The following is a 24,661-nucleotide window of genomic DNA, read 5'->3' on the forward strand; positions in this document are numbered from 1 at the left end:
TAGATAAAAAATTAATTACATTCTGCATTCAATTCTAACCGTATTAGGCGTCATTCACACAGTCATTGTTTGATCAGTGATTTCCATCAGTGATTATGAGCCCAAACCAGGAGAGGAGCCTACACAGAGATAAGGGAAAGATCTGCACCTGTTCTATGTTTTTCACCAACACCTGGTTTTGGATCACAATCACTGATAGAAATCACTGATCAAACACTGACTGTGTGAAAGCGGCCTTAGGCTCAATTCACACTTTGGTCATTTATTTTCATGAGTTATTGTGAGCCAAAAGTTGGTGTGGGTCAGAAACTAAGATAGATGATTATCTTTCCATTATACCTGATCTCTGAGTAGGCTTCACTACTGTTTTTGGCTCACAATAACTAATTAAAATAACTGACCAAATAACTGAAGTGTGAACTCAGCCTTACCCAGTAGTACGTAGCTCAAATTTGCAATATCAAAGAGAGTTTTCTCCAGTTCCAAATCAAATTATATTTTCAGATATCAGAAGGTTGTCATATGTATCAATTTTTATATAATTCTAGGCATGTTGGATTTGGTACCCTAACACTTTTCCAGAATGCCTTTTGAAAAACATTGTTCTGCTCCACCTAGCAGAACCGAAAGGCATCAATACAAGCTTAGCCTCGTTATTGTGTACAAACTAATGTATGTAACTAATCATTCCAGCATTTCACCTTTCTCTTGAATCAGAATGTGGAGCCTGGCAAGAACAAAAGGCAGCCACAAATTAATTTACACCTGCCTGCGTTAATTTGCCAATTTATTATCTAGATTGCTTGGCCTTTCTGTTTGTTACATAGTTCATTAAAATCTCCAAAATCAATATTTTGACAGCTCTTAATAAGATGTCTATCTGTTCTTAGTAGAAAGGCAAATATTTATCAATAGGCTAGCAATGAATCATTAAATTAGTTATTGGCTAAATTATATTACCTATAATGGGAAAAGGGCCTCCGGAAACAGTACATGTGGTAATAGCTAATACCCCATAAAAGGACTCACTCCAAAGTAAAACTCTGAAATGCCTATAGATTAGCAGCATGCATATAAAGATCTATATAAAAAGTTCAATATTATTACAGATGCTTTTTTTTTCAAGTGTCACATAATGGTGTTTTTTTATTTTATTCAGACATTGTTGATCAGTTTTTTCAGACTTTTTTTCCTATAGATAAACCTATGGGGAAAGAAATGTTTGATGCAGGATGCATTTTCAAAACAATGCTATGGCACCAAAAGTTATAAAAAATGACACAAAAATGCACAATTTGCACTGTATTTCATATTTTCCATATTTTGATTTTGGTTAACATTTGGCTGCTGTGTTGTTGAAAAGAAAAACTGAAAATGCCAGGAAAAACTGCAAAAATTCTGAATTGTTCTTACAAATGCTATCATATGCGTGAAACCAGCCTCATAGTTCATTGTGTGTCTGCATATAACACAAATACAATAAAATTCTGTTAGCTTAACAAAAATATTATTCTCTGGCCAGTTAGAAAGGTACATGATATAAATTATAGTGATGGTATATCTGTTTACTGCTATTTGTGAGTTCTACACTTTATTCTGATCCTCATCTGTGTCATGTGACCAACACTTTGCTCTCCAACTGACAAAGCCTGCTATGTGTAGACAGGAAGTCAGTTTTTATATTCATTTATATGGGAACCTCAATGTGAGTCCCATACACAATTTACTTTAAGTACATTTTTAATGGATCAAAGAATAAAAATGTTTGTGGGAGTGCTTCTTTAATACTCTTAAATGTCAGAGAGTTCAAAATCTGCTTTAAAGATCCTAACTCTAGAATTCCCTGATAATCCAGAACTTTGCAAGATGAAGAATACAACAGACTTGTTGAAGAGTGAGGCTTGTGTAGCAATAGAAAATATGTCAAAAGCATTAGAGAGAATTAAAATGCAACTTGGAGACTGAGTGTCAGAGCTGCATGTGTCCTTCTCAATGGCTTTGCCAATTTTGGGATTAGATTTCTTCGAAAGCATAAAAATACTTAAACGTACTAAAGGGATATAATTATTTTATTTTTCCTTGGAAAAGCATTATAAAATCCTTGAGTGATAAAGAAAGCAAATGCACTTGATGGGTATATGAGGAATATTGTACCTCTTTTGTTCTGTGGTCTACTTGACACATTCACCTATAAACTTGAATTCACAATTGCCAGAGGTACAGTTAAAAATAGGTTATGTCAAAGTTCCTCAATGCTTCCCTCAGGGTTTGCGCTAGCTAGATAAATAATAATATTTTTGCACTACCCTCATATATTTCCCAGTGGAAGACTGATAAAAATGAATGGTGACTTCTCTTATTGCTTCATAGACATCTTGAGATCCATAAAGTGAAGCGAAGTTGCTTGTTATCTTAATAAGTATAGGTTTCTGTAAAATGATTGCGTGTTACAAAAGAACTATTTTTTTTTCCTTAGTCCATGCCACAATGTTTTTTAATGTACCGTATTTATCGGCGTATAACACGCACAGGCGTATAACACGCACCTTCATTTTAAGAGGGAAATTTCAGGAAAAAAATTAAAATGCTGTATGGGGGCGGGGGCCACAGGGAGACGTTATACTGTATAGGGGCAGGGGCCACAGGGTGACATTATACTGTGCGGGGGCAGCCGCTTGGTGACGTTATACTGTATTGGGCACTAGGGCAGCCCCAAGGTGACGTTATACTGTATGGGGGCAAGAGGGGGACGTTAGTATGGGGAAGTCCCCGTCCACCCCCTATTCATGGAGGGTGAGTGGCTGGAAGTTGGAACCTGGCAGCACTCCTATTGACACTTCAATGCCAGGGAGAAGAAGCAGAGTGGCAGCCTGACAGCAGAGCATAGCTGACCCAGAGCAGTCACCACACACACTACCTGCTGGGCTATCTATCACGGCACAGGCTGCCACCATGTCAGGAGCTCCTACTACAGCCGCTGACTAACTTGTGCCTCCGCTGGGAGCTGACTTCCGGCCCGCGGCGCCCGACTTCCGGCCTGCACAGGAGCGCTGATAACACTGCGGTAAGCAGCCCAGACTTGCTGCACCGGGCTGTGTATTAGAGGAAAACCCGGCGCAACCCTAGCCCTGCTACCTGCCCGCAGGGCTAAGCTGCCTGCACAAGCTACCTGCCCGGCGCCCGGAACTGCATGTCCCGGGCGTCGGGCGATAGGAATTCCACACCCCTGTAACATTATATCGGCGTATAACACGCATACATCATTTGCCCCCTATTTTCAGGGGGAAAAAGTGCGTGTTATACGCCGATAAATACGGTATACAGTTTTTCAAATAGATTTACAGATGTAATAATGGAGAATTAGAATGTCCTGTTTATCCTTCATTTATGTTTACAGAAAATATTAATAAAAATCACAAAATGATGTAATAATGTATCATTATTAATTATTGCAATTTTAATTAAAAATGGTATTTCAAAGGTCCTTTATTTATAACTATTCTAAATCATGATTAGAAATAAAAGCAAACACAATGCAACAGTACTCTGCAAATAGAATATGTGAAATAATGGTATATTTAGATATGAGATACTTTGCAAACATATTTTGATCAAAAATATCCACTTTATGAAATGGAAGCTACTTATTTGACTAGAAGTACGCATTTATGATAAAGGATGTCCTTTTTATTTAATTTGAATAGTCAACCCCAAAAATAATACTGGATTTACAAACACAGATTTCTGACAAATCAGACTGATCCTTTCACATGGGCCGATAAGTGAATGTTCATAGAAGCCTTTGTACCCATTGCCCAGTGTAAGTCCACCGATCATCTGACACGTGAGCTAGAGCTCCATGGCACCACCTTGAGTAAAACTGTGGTTGACCATGACTATGCAGTGACTTCAATATTTACCTATGGAGAAAAGTCTTGTGTAACCTTGCTAGTATTACAGAAGCAAACACCGTAAAAACTTGCATTTTATAATTAATGGACCCTTATCTACTAGATGTAGAGGGGAGCTGCTACAGAGACCATCTCTCAAGGTCCTGTTAAGTGGGTCGTTGATTTGGAACGAGCGTTTATCAGATCGTTCAGCTGCCTCCAACTTTGATGCAACCTCAAAAATGTTCACTTGTCAGAAGTATATCTCCCCTTGTAAGCAAGGGGTCTGCTGCCGACATAATGTAACATGTATGAAAGGAGGGGTACAAGAAATCTCATCAACAATCCCATGTTCACCCCCTTCTAATCAGTGACTGTAAAAATTAAAATAGTATTGAACGATTTGCATACAATTGATCACTGCTCGTTAATCTGCCTCTGTAAGAACTCTACAGATGAAAAAATTGAACTGAATTGCCCATTTACACCCATAGAGTTATTTCTAGGAAAGAAAAAATTGTTGTCGTCCTCATCAGTTGTGATCATCTTATAATGAAACCTTTCTGATATATATATATATATATAAGGGACTTGTCTTTCAGATATCTTTCAGATCCTAAAATCATTAGAATAATTTTTCTGGCACATGAGACACATTTCAATCAGATTAGCCATTTTCACACTTCATTATAGATAAATATTCACTGCATTGGACAGAAATTGGTCCGATATCTGTATGTGTAAAGACACTGGATGTTCAGGCAGTGCAAGTGCAGAGGGATGATAACACACCCATCAGTGTTCGTTTGCTCTGGCCTGATTCCACAGGCTGATGTAAACTAAATGTGGGTGGAAGCATTGCTACTGCAGTCCTACAGTCAGCTCTATTGTTGATCGGCAGCACATCTATGATTACACAGGCTAATGCTTAGTGAATGTGGGAGGAATAATTGAGGTAGCAATTGTTTCTCCCTCATCAAGTTCAAATGATTATCTGAAGCGCATCCTTGATTGCATAGGAAGATGTGTTGCCGATTATCTGGCATCTTTAATCCTGATGAAAGATGCCAATCGGCCAACAAACAAGTGTTACACTTTCATTGACTTATTGGCTGCTCAATTATACAGGCCAGTTATTGGGATTGAGCATTCCTAAATGCTTGTTACCGATAATTGGTTCAAAAAGCATGCAGTCTCATATGGCCCTAAGTTGATCACTTGGTTTCCTGTGGGAACCTTTGGTGGTTTCTTTCAGTGCATTAACAATATTTTGTCCTGGTCATGAGATTACATAAGTACATGGATTATATTAATTATAACAAAATTATGAAAGCTCTGTCTTCTAATAAACCAAGCCCATCACATTAGCAGGACAACTTTTTGTTCATTTGATCTTAAATGTCGAATGATCACAAGCAGAGATCTTGGGAACCGCGAGAAATAAATACAGAAAGTATATTTAAATAATTGACCAAGTTTTCCTTATATAAAGAATAACATTCATGCTACTGAAACCATAATGCCACTTTAAGCTTCTGTCAAGAGCACTGGAATTTTGCTTTGATGTAGCCATGGAGAATAGTCCAATGTTGGAGTGGAATGTTCTTCTGATAACATCGTACATGCACACATATTTTAAAATGATTATTGGCTGCCCATCATGATAAAAGTGGAAATTGTGATGATGATCTAGAGAATTTGTGTTTGTTTCCTTCGAAATACCAACTTTCACGTGCGCCTTATTAATGCCGATATTTTTCTGTTCTCCATAGATATGAAAAATGTGTCTTTAATGAGCGCTATCTTTTTGTTTGTCTTTCTTATGATTTTAGACATCTAAATGATAGCAACTTGATAGATCTGTATCTTGGCTTTTAGGCTTGCCCCCTCCTTTTCAAACACCTCCCTGTAATCTGTCCAGCTTGCTGAGCAGTATTGACATCAGTGCTACATCAATTTCAAAAAGTGGATTATTTTTACAAGACAGCTATTGTGACATATTGGGTCAGTCATAAATGAAAGATATTCATGCAAGCATGCAATACTTGTAATGAAGTCTCACTCTGACCTTCTGTATGATTGATTCGGTAATTTAGTTTTCTCAGGCAGTGCCTGAAATGAAATGAAATCATGTTGAACAAGTTTTGAATACCCACAGTGCACCAGGAGAAAGAAAAATCTGCAGCCCCAGAGGCTTGCAAGTGAACAGCTGAACGATTTATCTCTGTGCTATTATAGCCTATGCCAAAATTCAACATTTCTTTTTCTTTCCGCACTCTTTTTTTTTTTTCTTATTTGGCTTAAGTACTTAATTCTGCAGGTAGCTCTAAATGGGAGAATAAAATACTGTCCAGATTTAAAATGACAGGACAGAAAGTATGTGCAATGCGCTGATAAAATATCTTGAATGGAACTGACCTTTCATGTAGCTGAAAGTTACTTGGGAATTTGTCCTTATAATTACCATATAGATTATTTTTATTTCTTTCCTGCAATGAAACACTTCTCAGAACAGCAGCGGTGATTGAATGGAAATTGAACTTGTTAACATTCTCTTCTGCTTAGTCTGTTGTATGGAAGAGAAGGTTAGCTTTGATGAATTTAGAACTTCTTTTTCCTCTCGATATACACCACACACACAAAAAAAAAAGCCATTCAAATGTATTATATTGGGACCTTTTATTTTCAGCTCTGAAAAGCTAAATAGGTTTTTCTAAATGAGAGAAAACATTTATAATGTTACCTGTGTGCTTTAACTGGTATCAAGAAGACAAATGGCTTAAATGTGACTAAAGCTTGGCAAATATATTTACGCTGATTACTTGTACAAGGAGAAAGGAATTAAATTTTTGTTGGAGCCAGAGAAATTTTATTAGTCAAAATGATTAGGGTGGAGTTGGACTTAGAACATCTACCCGAATAGAAACTGTCAAAATGCCAGCATAGTTGTAACGATGGAAATTTTACTTGCTTATTAATTGTTGGTTCTTGACAAGTACCATTTTTAGGGGGTAGGTTTTAAAATCTTTTAAAGTCATAAAGGAGTTAAATATTTGTATAGTCTGCAGGAAGGTGAGGCTACGTAGCAAGGCCTTCTTAAAAAATATGGGCCCAGATATACCAAGCCTGCATATGGTGTAAACATAGGCTGTTTAGACCCGCACCAGATTGGCTGGATGATAAATGTGGTGCTGGGATAGACACTTCTGCCTTGTTCTATACCAACTATTCACTTACTTTGAGACAGCATTTACTCCAGGTTAGTGCTATCATTTTGTTGTGAAATGTGACATTTTAGGTCATGCCCCTTTCCCTTGAAGCTCCGCACCCTTGTCGAGGCAATCAGAAAAAAAGTTTAGAAACCCTGATTGTACCAAAATTGCTACAATTTTCACCACATTTTAGACAGGTTTTAGACACAGACACATTAGTAAATCGTAGCCAAAGTATTTACCTACTCACTTCTTGAACATATCCACACAAGAGGGAGACGGGTCCTCGTTCTAGGATAATGGATGGGGACAACGGAACTATTTGGGTGTCTCAGCCCACTGTCCCAACATTTTGATTAAAGGGATCATGCAATGGCTTAATATTAATGATATATCCTCAGGATATGTAATTAATATCAGATCGGCGGGGGTCTGCCTCCTAGCACACCTGCCAATCAGCTGTTTGAAAGGACAGCAGCAATGTCAGCGATGCTTCCGTTTAAAACTTACCTGTGCACAGTGTAATTATGATGACATGACATTGGGAAGAGCAGTTGTAATTCTAGAACTTGCATGAGCACTGCAACCCCTTCAAACAGCTGATCGGCAAGGGTGTTGGGAGTTGGACCCCTGCCGATCTGACATTGATGACCCATCGTGAGAATCAGTCATCAGCATTAAGCCACTGAACAAAACCCCTTTAACTTCCTTCCTGACACGAAAATTAGTCCATGCACAATACACCCCCAGTGTAACTGAATAGAGGCCCTTGATGGAGGGAATCTTCCATCAGCAGCCATGTTCCCAATGCATCACCAGCATGCAGGTCATGGGACCGGTGTGTAAACATGAATTATGCATATTAAACTATCAGACATCAGTGCCTATAGTTTAATAATGCTTATTGCTAGCTGCATGCATGTGCTGTTACAAGCATATGTGCAGCTAGTAATATAAAGTCTCCAACCTTTCAGGCTAGGGAGCCTGTTGAAGCATAGAGTCCATATATTATCTCACAAGCACAGACATTACACAGAGCCTAGGGTTCTTCTAGACTGGCAGGATCTAGTTAATCATTTGTAATGATCTTCTATTTGTGTAGGTGATATCATACAGTATAAAAAACATTTCTGGAAGCTATTTGGTAGAATGCTGTCGGCATTATTATTAAGTTGTTATTGACTCCCAGTGACCATATGACTAATATCCTTTCTTCTACTTAGGTCTTCAGGCTTCTCAAAGGAGTGCTCATGATTTTTTGCAGTTCTTCTCATCCATCTTCTTGTTGGTTAACACCCGCCTCTTTTCCCTGTAACAATTCTAGACAAAGTTTTATTTCCTATTGTATTATAAAACCAGTCTATGCAATGATTGTCCAGGATCTATTTTTTTTTCTTTTTGGCAGAAGCAGTGTCCCTATTTTCTATAGGTTGTTTTTGGTATTGTAACTTAGCATTTTTTTTAATTTAATGCCTCATGCACACGACCGTGTCCATTTTGCAGTCCACAAAATACAGATGCAGTCCATGTGTCGTCTGTATTTCTTTTGCGGACCAAATGATTTCAATGGATCCTTGGCATTTGTAGACATATAGGTGAAACTCAAATTTTTTTAATATCGTGCAAACATAGTACATAAGGCCGAAAAAAGACATTTGTCCATCCAGTTTAGCCTGTTATCCTGCAAGTTGATCTTGAGGAAGGCAAAAAAAAAAAACTGTCAGGTAAAAGCCAATTTTCCCCACTTTAGGGGAATAAAAAATTCCTTCCCGACTCCAATCAGGCAATCAGACTAACGCCCTGGATTAACGACTCCTCTCTAGTAGCTATAGCCTGTAATATTATTATTAAAGTTCATTTACTTCAGTAATGCAACTTAAAAGGAGTTGCATTAATGCAACTTAAAATTAGAATATTGTGAAAAGGTTCAATATTCTAGGCTCAAAGTGTCACACTCTAGTCAGCTAATTAATCCATACCCCCTGAGCAAAGGGTACCTCAAAATTGTGACTTTGGGGTTTCATAAGCTGTAAGCCATAATCATCCAAATTATAACAAATAAAGGCTTGAAATATCTCGCTTTGCATGTAATAATAATCTCATATATTAGTTTCACCTTTTAAGTTGCATTACTGAAATAAATAAACTTTGCACAATATTCGAATTTTTCGAGTTTCACCTGCATTCTGTCTTTTTGAAGAATGGACATATAGATGCAGAAAGCACATGGATGATCCTTGTGTTCTCTGCATCCGTATTTTATGTCTGTTTTGCAAAAAGATAGAACATGTCCTACGCTTGGCCGCAAAATGAAGACAATGGGTCCGCAAAAAATGCAGATGCAACAAAGATGGCATCTGTATTTTGCAGATTGGCAATTTGTGCACCGCAAAATAAATACGGTCGTATGCATGAGGCCTAAAGGAGATAATAAGTAAAACAAGGTACTGCCCATTCACAATGATGGCAGGTTGTTTATGAAGAAGAAAGAAAGCCACAAATTTTATTTTTCAAACCCTGAAGAACCCCATTGAATCCAAATGTTATGTGCCACATGTCCAAAAACAATTTATTTTTTCAAGCTGGGACTAACCCCTAAAAATGACTGAAATCCAGTTTCAGTCCAAAACTATGACATATCGGATTCCACGGCTATCAAATAAAGAGCAGCTGTTTCCAAATGCATTAACGTCATGTATGTCAGTAAACAGCATGTACAAGGGTTAAAGTCCAATGTTGAGCTATTACAATTATCTATTCAGGTTGAGTAAAACGAAAGGCTGTCATTAGCACATCCTAATCATGGCTGGATTTTAATGTCTCATTAAAATAATTAGCCCTCTGCCTGACTTTCACAGATTCTAACTCCACCGAAGGAATCTTCACACATGGAGATGAGCAAAATGATTCTGTCATTTTATGAAATGAGTAATTTTGTGTGACAGATTAATGTGTGATATTTTCCTTGTTAAGTCTGTTCTACGTGCTGGTTAATAACAAAGAGTATTAACCGAGTGCAAATAGTAGTAAATAAAGCCAGTAATGATTCTGACTCATGATTTAGATTACAGTTTTTAGTTTGCTGGTAATACTACATATAGCACCCATGGTTCATGCTACTGAGCCATAGACACTCTGGGGGACTTTAATCACATGTGCTTTGCCTGTTTTGTGATATAAAAATGTGGCAAGTGATGTTACGTACAGTAGATTTTGTGCAAAATTTTGAATTTTGCAAGTTTCGGTGAGCTATGCCTTCCCACACACTTTCAGAAGTAGAGTGAAAAGTTGGTCAGGTTTTGACAGTAGAACCTTTAAGTCATATTTATGAAGTTCAACTTTTTAAAATGCCACAAATAAAGTAGCAGCCAGCCGCAACTCCACATCAGGTAACCTTCTGAAATAGATGCAACAAAATTGCACTTGCATCAAATTTATAAAAAAGGTATGTGCCATTTTGATAAATTTGGCGTAGGTCATTATAGCAATTCAAAAATTAAAACTAACTATACTAACCAATACACCAAATTAACCAACTTCAATACATCAAATACTAATTTGAAATGCATACTAACTTCAAAAACCCTTCCATTTGCCTAGTTGAAAACTAGAGACAAAACATAGGTGCATTATAGGCCTGGAGATTTCTATGGGCACTGTATCATGGTCCTGGTTAATGCAGAATTTTAAAGAGTCTTAAGGAAACCAATCCATCATATGCTTATGCATACTATATGTCTGAAAAAAACCTGTTGACTTTGAATTGGTTCAGTCAGGTTCCATTATGGTCTCTAGTTTTTGCCAACAGGAAAAAGATTGACTACAATTTATTTTTTTTACCATTTTTTTGGCTTTGTCTGGTATTGCAGCCCAGCCTCTTTGTCTCAAACAGGAGTGGGCTGTACTACGAGGCACAGACCCTGGAAAGGTGGGCACCATTTAAAGGTACACTAAATACCTAGATATAAATAGAAAGCAGATAATTCTGCCCACCTTACCACTGTCTGTCAGTCTGTATGATTTTAAGTATGTTCCTGAAACAGTTTTGTAGCAATCCTACAGAGAAAACGGGTTCGTTTCCCACTGATCCTTTCCATTTTCAGCTGGAAACAGACAATGGACACAGGACTTAGGCAGGGGAGTGGTGCAAACCGTTTTTTAGTCTTATAGCGTAAGGGGCAGAGTGGAGAGGTTCCTGTTTTAGTGCGTTTTCTTACAGTCACTTGGAGATATATATTGCACTTCAGGTTAGTGTTTCTTTAAGGGAAAACCAGATTATTTTCTTATCCTAGACAGTCCCTTCAATCCTCTCTTGTTTTATCATTTATGTCATGTAAAAACAGGGCTCATAAATTTATAGCCATATCTGAATTTCTTTGCCTATTGAAAGAGAACAGTTGAAAGGTTTGCGATTTTTTTACCGCCTCTTTTTGATAGTATTTACAGAGAATTTTTAGCTTTTACGTATATTTCTGTCTCCACTCTTTATGACCTTACATTTAGCTAACATGAGCACATTTTCAATTAATACAGTGTTGGGGCTATGTTGCCTAATGTGTTGCAGATAAAACAGTTATTTCATGGGTCATTAATGTGTTTAATGCGTGGAACATTCTATTAAAACAAGCACTTATTATTTTTATGAAGATGTTTATTACTATGGTTAACAGCCAGAGTACAACTAGATTTTTGAAGGCCATAATCATTCATCTTGTGTGAGGTTGCCTCTTTTGTTTGTACCTTTCTTTTAGCAGAAAATTTGGATTATCATCAGCAAGCAGCCAAAGGTTTTTGTTATTTCAAGCTGAGATTGATAGATGTTGTGGAAATTACATGCAATACAATTACACACCTTCAAAGATTTACAGCAGTGGTGCTAAATAGCTATGAAACAGAGTAAGAACAAAGGAGAAAGTAAATTGTTTATAATGAAATTTAAGACATAAATGATACTCTGCAGATCAACATTTACAATTCTGGTTATTTTATGTTAGAGCTGAAGTTTTATGCGTTATGTTTATTTTACATCAAATGAATTGCAATACTTAACATGTACAATTTTTAGAAAACATTTGAAATCTACAGTAAAATATTTAAATAGGCCTCTTTATTTACAGTCATCTTTGACATCTTTCTTTGTTAGATTCATTTTCATTAACTGTTGTTCCATTTCTTCATATTTTAAATGTTGACCAGTTGCTAAATTATTTTGATGGTTTCTAAATACACTGCTCAAAAAAATAAAGGGAACACAAAAATAACACATCCTAGATCTGAATTAATTAAATATTCTTCTGAAATACGTTGTTCTTTACATAGTTGAATGTGCTGACAACAAAATCACACCAAAAAAAAAATGGAAATCAAATTTTTCAACCCATGGAAGTCTGGATTTGGAGTCACACTCAAAATTAAAGTGGAAAAACACACTACAGGCTGATCCAACTTTGATGTAATGTCCTTAAAACAAGTCAAAATGAGGCTCAGTAGTGTGTGTGGCCTCCACGTGCCTGTATGACCTCCCTACAACGCCTGTGCATGCTCCTGATGAGGTGGCGGACGGTCTCCTGAGGGATCTCTTCCCAGACCTGGACTAAAGCAACTGCCAACTCCTGGACAGTCTGTGGTGCAATGTGACGTTGGTGGATAGAGCGAGACATGATGTCCCAGATGTACTCAATTGGATTCAGGTCTGAGGAACGGGTGGGCCAGTCCATAGCATCAATGCCTTAGTCTTGCAGGAACTGCTGACACACTCCAGCCACATGAGGTCTAGCATTGTCTTGCATTAGGAGGAACCCAGGGCCAACCGCACCAGCATATGGTCTCACAAGGGGTCTGAGGATCTCATCTCGGTACCTAATGGCAGTCAGGCTACCTCTGGCGAGCACATGGAGGGCTGTGCGGCCCTCCAAAGAAATGCCACCCCACACCATTACTGACCCAATGCCAAACCAGTCATGCTGGAGGATGTTGCAGGCAGCAGAACGTTCTCCACGGCGTCTCAAGACTCTGTCACGTCTGTCACATGTGCTCAGTGTGAACCTGCTTTCATCTGTGAAGAGCACAGGGCGCCAATCTTGGTGTTCTCTGGCAAATGCCAAACGTCCTGCACGGTGTTGGGCTGTAAGCACAACCCCCACCTGTGGACGTCGGGCCCTCATATCACCCTCATGGAGTCTGTTTCTGACCGTTTGAGCAGACACATGCACATTTGTGGCCTGCTGGAGGTCATTTTGCAGGGCTCTGGCAGTGCTCCTCCTGTTCCTCCTTGCACAAAGGCGGAGGTAGCGGTCCTGCCGCTGGGTTGTTGCCCTCCTACGGCCTCTTCCACGTCTCCTGATGTACTGGCCTGTCTCCTGGTAGCGCCTCCATGCTCTGGACACTACGCTGACAGACACAGCAAACCTTCTTGCCACAGCTCGCATTGATGTGCCATCCTGGATAAGCTGCACTACCTGAGCCACTTGTGTGGGTTGTAGACTCTGTCTCATGCTACCACTAGAGTAAAAGCATCGCCAGCATTCAAAAGTGACCAAAACATCAGCCAGGAAGCGTAGGAACTGAGAAGTGGTCTGTGGTCACCACCTGCAGAACCACTCCTTTATTGGGGGTGTCTTGCTAATTGCCTATAATTTCCACCTGTTGTCTATACCATTTGCACAACAGCATGTGAAATTGATTGTCACTCAGTGTTGCTTCCTAAGTGGACAGTTTGATTTCACAAAAGTGTGATTGACTTGCAGTTACATTGTGTTGTTTAAGTGTTCCCTTTATTTTTTTGAGCAGTGTATAAAACCTTTGTTTCAGTATACGCACCATTTTGGAAACTGTGCTTATTAGCAGCATCTTGATTGCTTGATACCGGTAACATTAACAAGTGCAAAAATCAATTTGGCTTATTACACCCAGATTAAATTATATTAGAGGCAATGTCTAGAACACTTATACCTTCAGATTGATGTATTCAATACCTTAATGTACATTTTATTTTTATTGATGCTTAAAAGAGTTGTCTGACTTCATATAGTTTTTTTTTTTTTATATATACCTTACCAACCAGTGGGACCTGTCAAGGGAAGCATACTTATCTGCTCCCTGACTCTCAGTTCCAACTTCGTGGGTCGACTGTTATCTTCACTGTGTATAAACGTCTGCAGCACTGACATGTCCTCTAGCTACATGGGACCTAGCAGTGATGTGCCACTTGGGGATATGTCACCACTGTGGCCAGAAATTGGCTGCAGCAATGCATGTGTCCCTGTCCATGTCAAAAGTTTATTTGCCGGGACCAGAGAGTAGTGGACTCACACGGGTGTAGGTAAGTATGCTTTCCTTGATATGACCTGTTGGGTGGGGAGGTATTTAAAATAAACAAAACTATTTGGACAACCCCTTTTACTCTAGTTAGATTATGGGAATCCCCCCTTTGGCCCTAGTAGGCAATAGATTATAGCTTTATAGGACTGGATATCTAATAATTTCTGATGGTAAAATGTACCACACTAACTAATATTTTTTTCTTTTTTAATGCAAAATATAACTGTACTGTACATAAGAGTACATATAACATTTAAAGAACTAAGCTACATTAACTGTCTAGCATAGGGGTAAGACCACTACTTTGGTACTGGTCAAAGTGATAGTTGACAGTGTAGTAACTTTTATCGTACTTAAAATTATCATGTTGAGTTGAGCACATTGAAATGAAAGATTATCAATTATTTTTCACTATTGCACAAATATATCATAAAATACAGGTAGAATTGTCCACAGTGATAACATTTAACAGTGTGACTAAATGGGAAAAGGATTTGGGTAACATGACTCTGAATTGGGGAACAATATATAAAAATATAAAAGAATCTTCCATCTCTAGTAAATACCACTTAATACAATTCAAGATTATGCATCGATTATACTATACCCCTTTATCCCTATCCAAGATGTAAAGAGAAAAAAATTATAGATGTCTGAAGTGCCATGGAGAAGCAGCAAGTTACTGCCATCTTTTCTGGAACTGTCCACATATTCAGAATTTCTGGCAACAGGTATATGCAGAACTGGGAATTAATATGTCGCAAAGATGGACACCACATATAGAACAAGTAATATTTGGCTTATTTGTTAATAGTATTGAATCTAAACAAGATAAATGTAGATGGTTGGTAGGGCTTCAATTAGCAAGAGTCCTGATAGTAAATAAATGGGGCTCGGAAAGTAGCCCAGAGATTGTGGAATGGAGAGTTCTGATGAATAGGCTGGTGATATATGAACGTATGGCCTAATTGGAGTAGATGTCTGGTTGGGAGTTCCACCGACGATGACCTAGGGTTGGGATATTGGGGGCTTATTGGGAAGGGGGGGACTTAAATGAAAAATGTATGTGATATTATACTAAACAATTATTATCTGTGAGATGTAATACTTTTAATTGGAATCGCAAGGTTTTGTATTTCTTTTATATTTTGGATTTAAAAAAATTATCAATATTCCTATTGTTTTTAGTATTTTACCCATTGCTCTTCTATTCCCAATATTCAGTCATATGAACAATGCAGCTATTACAAAATGAAATGAAATAATTTTTCTCTACTCAGGAACCATACTAACAATAATTCTCTTTACAAATATACGGGGGATTGCCACCACTTATCAACCATTTAAAGGGCACCTTTCACATTCAACATGACTGAGCTGCAAGCAGCAGGATATAAAACAGGAGATTAGAAGATTAATGTGTCCATTTTAGGAAAAAGAGTCAGTATGATTTGTTTTTCATTTATTTAAATTCCTGCTCATTCTAGGCTTTGAAGTCCAGGAGGCGGTCCTATCAGTGATTGACAGCTATCTTTGTATACACAATCATAGAGGGAAGGCTGTCAATCACTGTTAGGACCAACTCCTGGACCTCAAAACCCAGAATGAGCAGGAATTCTAATTAATGAAAAACAAATTGGCCAACCCCTTTAAAGAGGACCTTAAACTAGAATAAAAAATCTAAACTAAGCATACAGACAGCGCTACAGCCTGGGAGAAAGAGACACTGGCAGGCTCCACCCAGTTGAGCCGAACATATGAAGATACCGGAGCCTATACCGGGAGAACGGAGCGGCACCCAGGGATAATAGTAAGTGCAGGGAGATCCCTGGGCGTCGCTCTCCATGTCTGTATGCTTAGTTTAGATTTTTTATTCTAGTGCAAAGTCCTCTTTAACATTAGCTGAACATGTAACTAACATACTGTACTATAATTTATACTATAATGGTTGACAAACTTTACTCCAGAGTATTCTTTAATAATTTTGTATCTTACTTAAATGTGTATATTTTAGATAACTGTCTTTGATAAACTCCTTAAAAAGTCTTTTCCATCATACAGCAGATAAGAAACATGAAACAGAGCTGAAGCCATTCTCTCAGCAGTCCTTACAGAGCATGTTAGGAAAATGGGCATTTTATTACCGCCTGTTAAATTCTTATACTAGTGATATTTTATTTTACATCAAGTCAATTTATGACTTTGACTTTTAAATTTAGTTGAGCCAAGTAAATTAGCACATGCTGGATATGATTTCTCAGTTCTTGCTCTGATTCTTCTCATAGTTTGGTTTGCATATAAATCACATTGTTGTGAAGACTATTTGTTTGTACTTTCATTAAGGACAGGCTGTTTTCTTGCAAAGTATACAGTACATTGTGGCATTGTGTTTTTATTAGCCTTTTGTCTCTCTCAAAGTAAGTTCTAGAAATCTAAGTTATGATATAAGTATCCCTAGGGACTCAAAACATACATGTAATATACAACAGCCCATTTATTTCAATAGATGTTGTATGCAGATTAATTTCCCTATATGGACAAAGCAGAAAAATTGAAGACTTGATATCATGTTTATTTTTATTTTTTTTTATAAAACTTTATATGACTTAGAAATCTTTTTAGTCAGTTGAGTGAACACACACATCTGTGTTGTGAGTTTCCATAAAAATTGCTTCCTCAGCTACAGAAAAGATAACTCCTACTGTTTTACCTTTTACTGCTCTGTCGTGTAAAAACAACTTGTTCAACCGAGGTATCTGTAGTTACTATTTAACTGCCAGAGGTACAAAACCAATAAACTGATTAAATGAGTTCTACTTTTCCAAAATTATATTTTTAGTTGAGTTCTTCCAGTGGCATTCCACTAGAAACCAATTCTTGCACATAAAAGTTTTCTCATGATGGCCTTCATAAGCCCATAATGCCACTGTTGCCACATTGCCACAAAGTTTGGTTGAAATACACAAAGTACTTTGATCTCCTCCTATATTTTATTGTGAAGTTTTAGATTAAAAAATGTTTTGTTATAGCCTTGTCCTTGAATATTTTCAGTTTTTAATGTTAAAAATTGTATTAGGACAGTGAACTTATAAAACCCTATGTGATTTTTAGATAGATTCTTTTTTAGCACTATCTTTTATGAATGATAAAAAAAATAGATTTTTACTAAATTGTAAAATCGATTTCTTTAAAATACAATCCTAAATAATTGGAATCACAATGTATAGTAAAATATGTGTTTTTGGCATAATTTTTTATAGTATATAACTCTTCAATTCTTGGTTAAAGTACATTTGTTACACACTATGAGAATAGTTTGACTTCTTTTTTTATTTTTTGACACAATCAGTTGGAAAAAATATGTGAACTTTAAAATGTTACACCAGTATGTTTGGTTGTGATCCTGTGAAACTGTACTGAGCAGGATCAGATTGACCCATCAGATAGTTCTACAATGGTTTAGGTCTCTGATGCAACAATGATCATTAAATGTTCAACAAAAAACTATTTAATTTGGTGCCAACCACTAGCCAATAGGTTCTTATGTTTGATTCATAAATCAATTTGACCTTACTGATGATGTGTCCTTTATGTACAATGACAGTGTGCACATTTTCTTTATAGATTGTGGGTACACACATAAATTAACCCAATTTCTTTTTTTTCAGGATCAAAGATCAATTCAGATGTCCCAATATCGCCAAGATCCCTCATTAATTATGAGGTCGCTGGTACACATGTCAGATGTGGCACGGGCTGGAATGATGTCTCAAAGTCAACTTACCACCATAAACCAGTCTCAACTAAGTGCTCAGTTAGGACTTAATATTGGAGCAGCTTCCATTCCCCATACATCTCCTTCACCTCCGGCAAGCAAGTCAGCCACTCCATCTCCTTCCAGTTCAGTAAATGAAGAAGATGCTGATGAAACAAACAGGGTATGTAGGCTAATACATTTTCAATCTTGTTTAATGTGATTTCAATTTAAATATCCTTACATATTAAAATATTAAATATTTTTATTAAATTATCATACATTTTTTTTGATATTTTTCTTTATTACTGTTTCATTAAAAATATAATTGAAAACTTGAAGTTCAAAATTTCTAAGCAAAAGCACCACTCTAGTCCAGGGGGTCTGGTATTGCAACCCACTTGAATGGAAACTGCTTTAGTAGAGTAGCCCATGGACAAGAGCAGACAATTTTTTTCTAAAGTGTCTCTTTAAAGAAGGTATAAAACTTTTTTAAATAATTTTGGATAGCATATTTTCTAGCTGATCTGCTTGCAAGCTGTAGATGAAATGGTACCAATGAGCAAATGGCCTAACATTTGATTTAGGTTTCTCTCTACTATCTCACTTTTTAAAAGTTTTTTTAATAATATTTTTTCTCTATCTCACTCTTCCCAAAATTCCCCCAAATCGAAAACCCCATAAATTTGGATTCAGATGCAAGTTAAATTTTTACTAAATTTAGGATGAATTTAATAAATTTAGAATGGATTAAATTACTTTAGAATCATTTTTTTTGTCTCTACCAAGCAATATCATCCTGCTTAACCTTCTAGAACCTGAAGAAAAATTGAAATGTTTTACCAAATACAGTATTTGGTAAATGTGCTTTCTTTTGTTGACCCACACACATATATGTACTATTACAACATACAGGGGAAGCCAGTGCTTACTAGAACATGATTTGTATTGCTGTAATGTGATTTTGTTGCATTAATGTATTAAGCCAGTCAAGATAACATGGAATATATCTATATACATATGCAGATTTTTAAAATCTAAATATCAGCAGTGCCTTACTTAATTTTTTTGAAGAAGATACAAAGAAACACTATTATGTTGAATCCCTGAATTCTTGAATACTTATTCTTCCTGGTAATAGCAGACTTATAAATAATTTAAATTTAAGCAGAATGTATGTAGTTATTTTCAATTCACCTTCAAGAACAAAATTCATGAGAGACTTTAGCCTGCCAAAACAGGAGCTGAAAGTATTCAGATATTATTCAGAAATGTGAATTAAAAGACAACATAGAAAAGACAAATACGGCAACAATTTCATTGTAATCCCTGCTGCTTCAGTGTAATAGTTGATAATCTGAGCTACTCTGTTAAATTTTATTTGTTCACATATGTTATTTAATGATGCTTTCATTTTGAGAGGAATAGAGATAGTTAACGTAGAATTTACGGGTGCAAGACATGTTTGTCTAAAATACACATTGTGTGAACTTTTCAGATCATAGGAGAAAAAAGAGCTGCACCAGACTCTGGGAAGAAGCCCAAGACTCCAAAGAAGAAGAAAAAGAAAGATCCAAATGAACCGCAGAAACCCGTCTCTGCATATGCCCTATTTTTTAGAGATACACAAGCTGCAATCAAAGGTCAGAACCCTAATGCAACATTTGGTGAAGTATCAAAAATTGTGGCTTCAATGTGGGACGGTCTTGGAGAAGAACAAAAACAGGTAATTTTCCTATAATCTATATATCAATTAAAAATGGTGAAGCCCATAGCAAAACTCTGTGGCAAACCCACAACGTAATAGGCATTCTGTGGATTTTGATAGAATTTCAAAAAACTCTATTCAGCAGCACTGCAGCATCATTTGTTGTGGATTTTCTGTGTGGTTACATAAAGAAAAACTGATTTGTCTGAACATGGTCTAATCAATGCTGTATCATTAAATCATAATGGAAATCTAAAGGAGTTGTGCAAAAATAGGGGTGGGGGAAGCGTTGGGTTGGTAAAGACCTCCATTTTACCAGGCCAGAAAAAGGAAGATTACAACACATACTTGCTTCTTAGCACTGTCTCCCCGATCCTTCTCTAATGCGCCGCTGGTCTCGTTTGCTGAAAAACGTCTAGTTTAACAAATGGTCACATGACACATGGGTATCCAGTCAAACCTGATTTTTATAGTGGGGGAACCAAGCAGAGCATCATAGGCCTAGAGGAGAAGGAGTGTGGAGCCAGAGACAGCAGGTAAGTAATCTTTCCTTTAAAGGTGTGGCCAAGTTGCTAACCCCCATTCTTGCACAACCCCTTTAAGGAACTAGCAATAGTACATCTAGAGGAAATAGACACTTTTTTTTAGATCTGGTTTATGCCACCACACACCCTTTTATTTTGAGATCCAGAGCTTGTTTCCTCCACCATCACCAGTTCCTCCTTCCAGTCAGGAAGACCAGAAAAATGTTGCAATGTGTTGACTGTTTGACTCCTTTGAAAAAAATTTAAATAGCTCATTTCATAGTATGACATTTCTTATTCTCTATGAACTTCTCTTCCATAACATACTGAATATAATAACCTGCCGGGGTTTTCATGACCTACATTTTCCACTGTTTACCCTCAAGGAAAATCAGATTGGTCATGTTTGATCTTTCAGCCAATACAATTGTTTCTGCCCTGAGATAATTAACACTAAGTTGCCAGGCAGAACATTTATGTCTCCATCCATAAAAATATATATCTAGAATGAATATGCATATGCAAGTAGTAGTAGATTAGTCTGCATTTACTGACAGATGAATCTTTTATGTATGGACAGATTTAGACCATCTAAAGGAATTGCTCAAGTAAGATAGTGAAATGATCAGTTTAGTAAACAAGCCTTTCCCATAACTTTGCATAATTAATATTTCAGGCGAATATAAAAACGTGATAGAACTTGGCAGAGAAAAATGAATCTTTCTCCACTTATCAGCTCTTTCCTTCCTGCCATGAGAAAGTTATAGGGACTGTGAGATCATTCTCCCCATCCCCTTCCCTCTCCATAGACTTCGATGGGCAGCATGTAATCTGATTAATTGTTAGTTAGATTACAGTAAATCTTGGTCTGTGGATGAAGTCATTTATTTTTATTTTTTTGGGAGGTGGGAGTGGGGAAGAGGATTCTGATAAGTGGATAAAGAGGCATTTTACTATGATAGAATACATTACAAAGTTAGTTACATTCATCTGCACAAGTAGGTTATGCAAATGTTATTAAAAGATTTGGGTGTGGGACCATTTGAATGTTTGACAAAAGGTTTATCTTCTGTACTACATGTTTTAAAGGGCCATGGGTACGAGTAAAAGGGAGTCTATATTGCAGGGATGGCCAACCTGAGGCTCTCCAGCTGTTGCAAAACTACAAATCCCCTCATGCCCGGACAGTCTACAGCTATCAGCCTACCGCAGGGCATGGTGGGAGTTGTAGTTTTACAAAAGCTGGAGAGCCGCAGGTTGGCCATGCCTGCTATATTGGATCTGATTATTTGTAAGGATTATTTTACTTTCTGCTATTGACTGTGGTTCCCCTGTGAGGGTCTACAGAATATGTTGGTGCTACAGTTTAGAATTAATGTACATCAAATAAACAATATATTGTCAGGACAATCATTATGTCCAGAAGTTTGGAATAAAAGTAACTTGTGGTAAAATGTAAGATTTTTTTTTATTATCATCATTTGGGGTCTGTTAATATAACATGAAGGCATTGTGTAAAGGTTTCTAAGACATCTGCTCTTAACCAGACTTCCCCTGTTATGATTTAATGATGGTGATTAATCAAGCCCATTTGTAGTCATGTGTGCAACAACTGGCCCTTTGTTGAATGGCACAAAAAATATTCAGCAAAGGCCAGACTTCTGCAGGCAGGAAGTCATGAAAAGCATAATCACAGTCACTCAGAGAACTGGGCGAATTATCAAAGGGTTGCTCTAGTTTTGTACTGGACTCACTAATTCATAATGAGCAATTCCTTAATTGTATATATTATAAATATTGCAAAAATGTGAGCGCATACAAATAATTTATGAAACATAATGCTCACGATTTCACTCTGTTATAGTATTATAGTACCAGTTACATGGTATTTTTGATTATTTTGTGATTTTTTTTCATGCATAGCATTTCCTTATTCAGTGGAGCTATATGCTGTTCTGCATATTAATCTCTTTTGAAGGAAACAGGGTAACCAAGCAGGAAAAGCTCATGTCCTATTTTTATAACCTATGTAATGGGCACCCTTAGGTAGCTAACAGCCCTTGATCTCAAATGGTTGCAATTTATTTTCCAAAATATGATAAGATAGGATCTGCTGGGCATTGTGCAGCATATGTCACTGAATGATACTGTTTGGGTTTTTTCAGCATTGATTTGATCTTAAAAGACATTTCTATTTCTTCTTTTATCTTCCTTACAGGTGTATAAGAGGAAAACAGAAGCAGCCAAAAAGGAATACTTAAAGGCTCTTGCAGCCTATAGAGCAAGTCTTGTGTCCAAGGTAAGAATTGTTTTGTGGCGTATCTATCTATCTATCTATCTATCTATCTATCTATCTATCTATCTATCTATCTATCTATCTATCTATCCTCTATGATCTACATCAAGCTATACAGGTGCCAAGTTCTAAACTGTAAAAGTATACACATTTCATAGTTTTAGAACGTGGTACCTTTATAGCTAGTGGTCAAGGGGCAAATACGGTGTGCAGTTACCATTTTGTTGATAATAGCTAGAGAGATGAAACAGTTAATTTTTTTTTTTTTACTTTTTACTATTTCTTCACCTGGACTTCTGACAACCTAAGTAAGGCCTGTTTCACACTTGCGTCGTCGTTTTCCAGTATTGAGATCCGGCAGAGTCCTCATGCATTCTGAATGGAAAGAGATCCATTCAGGATACATCAGGATGTCTTCCGTTCCATCAGCATTCCATTTTGTGAAAGCTGAATTCTACTGAGCGCTGAAGACATCTTTAAGTAACATTTCAGGGTGATGGGCAATGATAGGGCACATATACATAGTCAGGGATAGGGGTAGAGACAAGAGGCAGGTTGGAAGCCTCTGTATGTTACACAAAGGCATCTTCAGCACTCGGCAGAACTAAAGACTGAAGACAGACTCTAGTTAGCAATTCTTTGTTAGAACTTTGCTAAAAGGATTTACTACACCCTGTTTTCTAGTACAAAGAAAAATATTTCCCTAATAACTGAAACAACAGTTACACTTTGTTTTACATTAGTAATCTTGAGAGGTAGAGGTTCATATCTCCGTATTATTGTAATGTTCTACCTCGTCTTTCTCTGCTTTGTATGTTATTAATTATTATTATTTTTAATAATACCTTATTATGCTTTATACAACAGGCTGCAGCAGAGTCTGCAGAGGCTCAGACCATACGTTCAGTCCAGCAAACACTGGCATCAACAAACCTCTCATCTACCCTTCTCCTTAACTCCTCACTATCTCAGCATGCATCCCTCGCTGTGGCAGCGCAGAATCTCCAGCAGTCAATTCCAAGGGCCATTGCACCCAAACCTTTAACCATGAGACTACCGTCTAACCAGATTGTGACCTCGGTAACCATTGCACCAAACATGCCATCCAGTATGGGAACTCCATTAATGAGCTCCATGGGTGCACCAATGGTTGCCACTCCACCCTCTTCGCAAGTAAGTCCTTCGCTGCAGAGCCAGCAGCATCACATTCAACAATTGCAACAGCAGCAGTTGCAACAAATGCAACAGCAACAGCTTCATCAGCACCAAATGCACCAGCAGATCCAGCAGCAAATGCAGCAGCAGCATTTTCAACATCATATGCAGCAGCAGCTCCAACAGCAGCAGCAACAGCAGCAACTTCAGCAACAAATGCAACAGCAACTGCAACATATACATCTACAACAGATGCAGCAACAGCAGCAGCAGATGCAACATATTCAGCATCAGTCACAAATGTCTCCTCAGCAGCCATCGCCTGCCCCTTCCCAAACTGGTGTACCTTCTCAGATAGCATCTCCCATCCCCCATATCAGTAGTCCTTCTCCAGCATCCCAACATCACCAGCCATTGATACAGTCCCAGGAACAGACTCAAGTGCTCTCTCAAGTCAGTATTTTTTAATCCTCCAAGGGTTCCATTGCAGGATATTTTCATCTTTTTAAGGGAAGGTGTGTATTCTGTATATTGTCCAAACATGTTATGCGAAAATGCGTAACAGACCAAGTGAGACTATTATGTGTCTATTAGATAGGCAATAAAGGACAGTGTAACTTGTATGATATTTTAGCATCCTCAACATTTCTCTCTGCAAACTAAAGAATAATGACTTTCTGTTTTTCACGTGATGCTTTTTTTAATTTATTAATTTTAATTCCTAAAATATGTGAATTGTGTGTTCCTGAAACACACTGGGAAATCACTAAAACAAAACTGTGGACACTTTGAGTGGACTTGA

At 37.4% G+C, this 24,661-nt stretch overlaps 1 protein-coding gene across 2 annotated transcripts in view; it reads left to right on the top strand.

Annotated features, from left to right (window-relative positions):
• TOX3 (TOX high mobility group box family member 3) overlaps positions 1-24,327 on the top strand; it is a 123,607-nt gene extending 99,280 nt beyond the window's left edge. For both annotated transcript variants that reach the window (XM_040410161.1, XM_040410160.1), the window contains 4 exons: positions 18,091-18,360; positions 19,675-19,902; positions 22,627-22,707; positions 23,572-24,327. In XM_040410161.1, the coding sequence (XP_040266095.1) occupies positions 18,091-18,360; positions 19,675-19,902; positions 22,627-22,707; positions 23,572-24,327 (1,335 nt within the window). The remainder of the gene's footprint in view (positions 1-18,090; positions 18,361-19,674; positions 19,903-22,626; positions 22,708-23,571) is intronic.
• The last annotated feature ends 334 nt before the right edge of the window (positions 24,328-24,661 follow it).

The sequence above is a fragment of the Bufo bufo genome, chromosome 10, assembly GCF_905171765.1.
Source record: "Bufo bufo chromosome 10, aBufBuf1.1, whole genome shotgun sequence".
Taxonomy (NCBI): domain Eukaryota; kingdom Metazoa; phylum Chordata; class Amphibia; order Anura; family Bufonidae; genus Bufo; species Bufo bufo.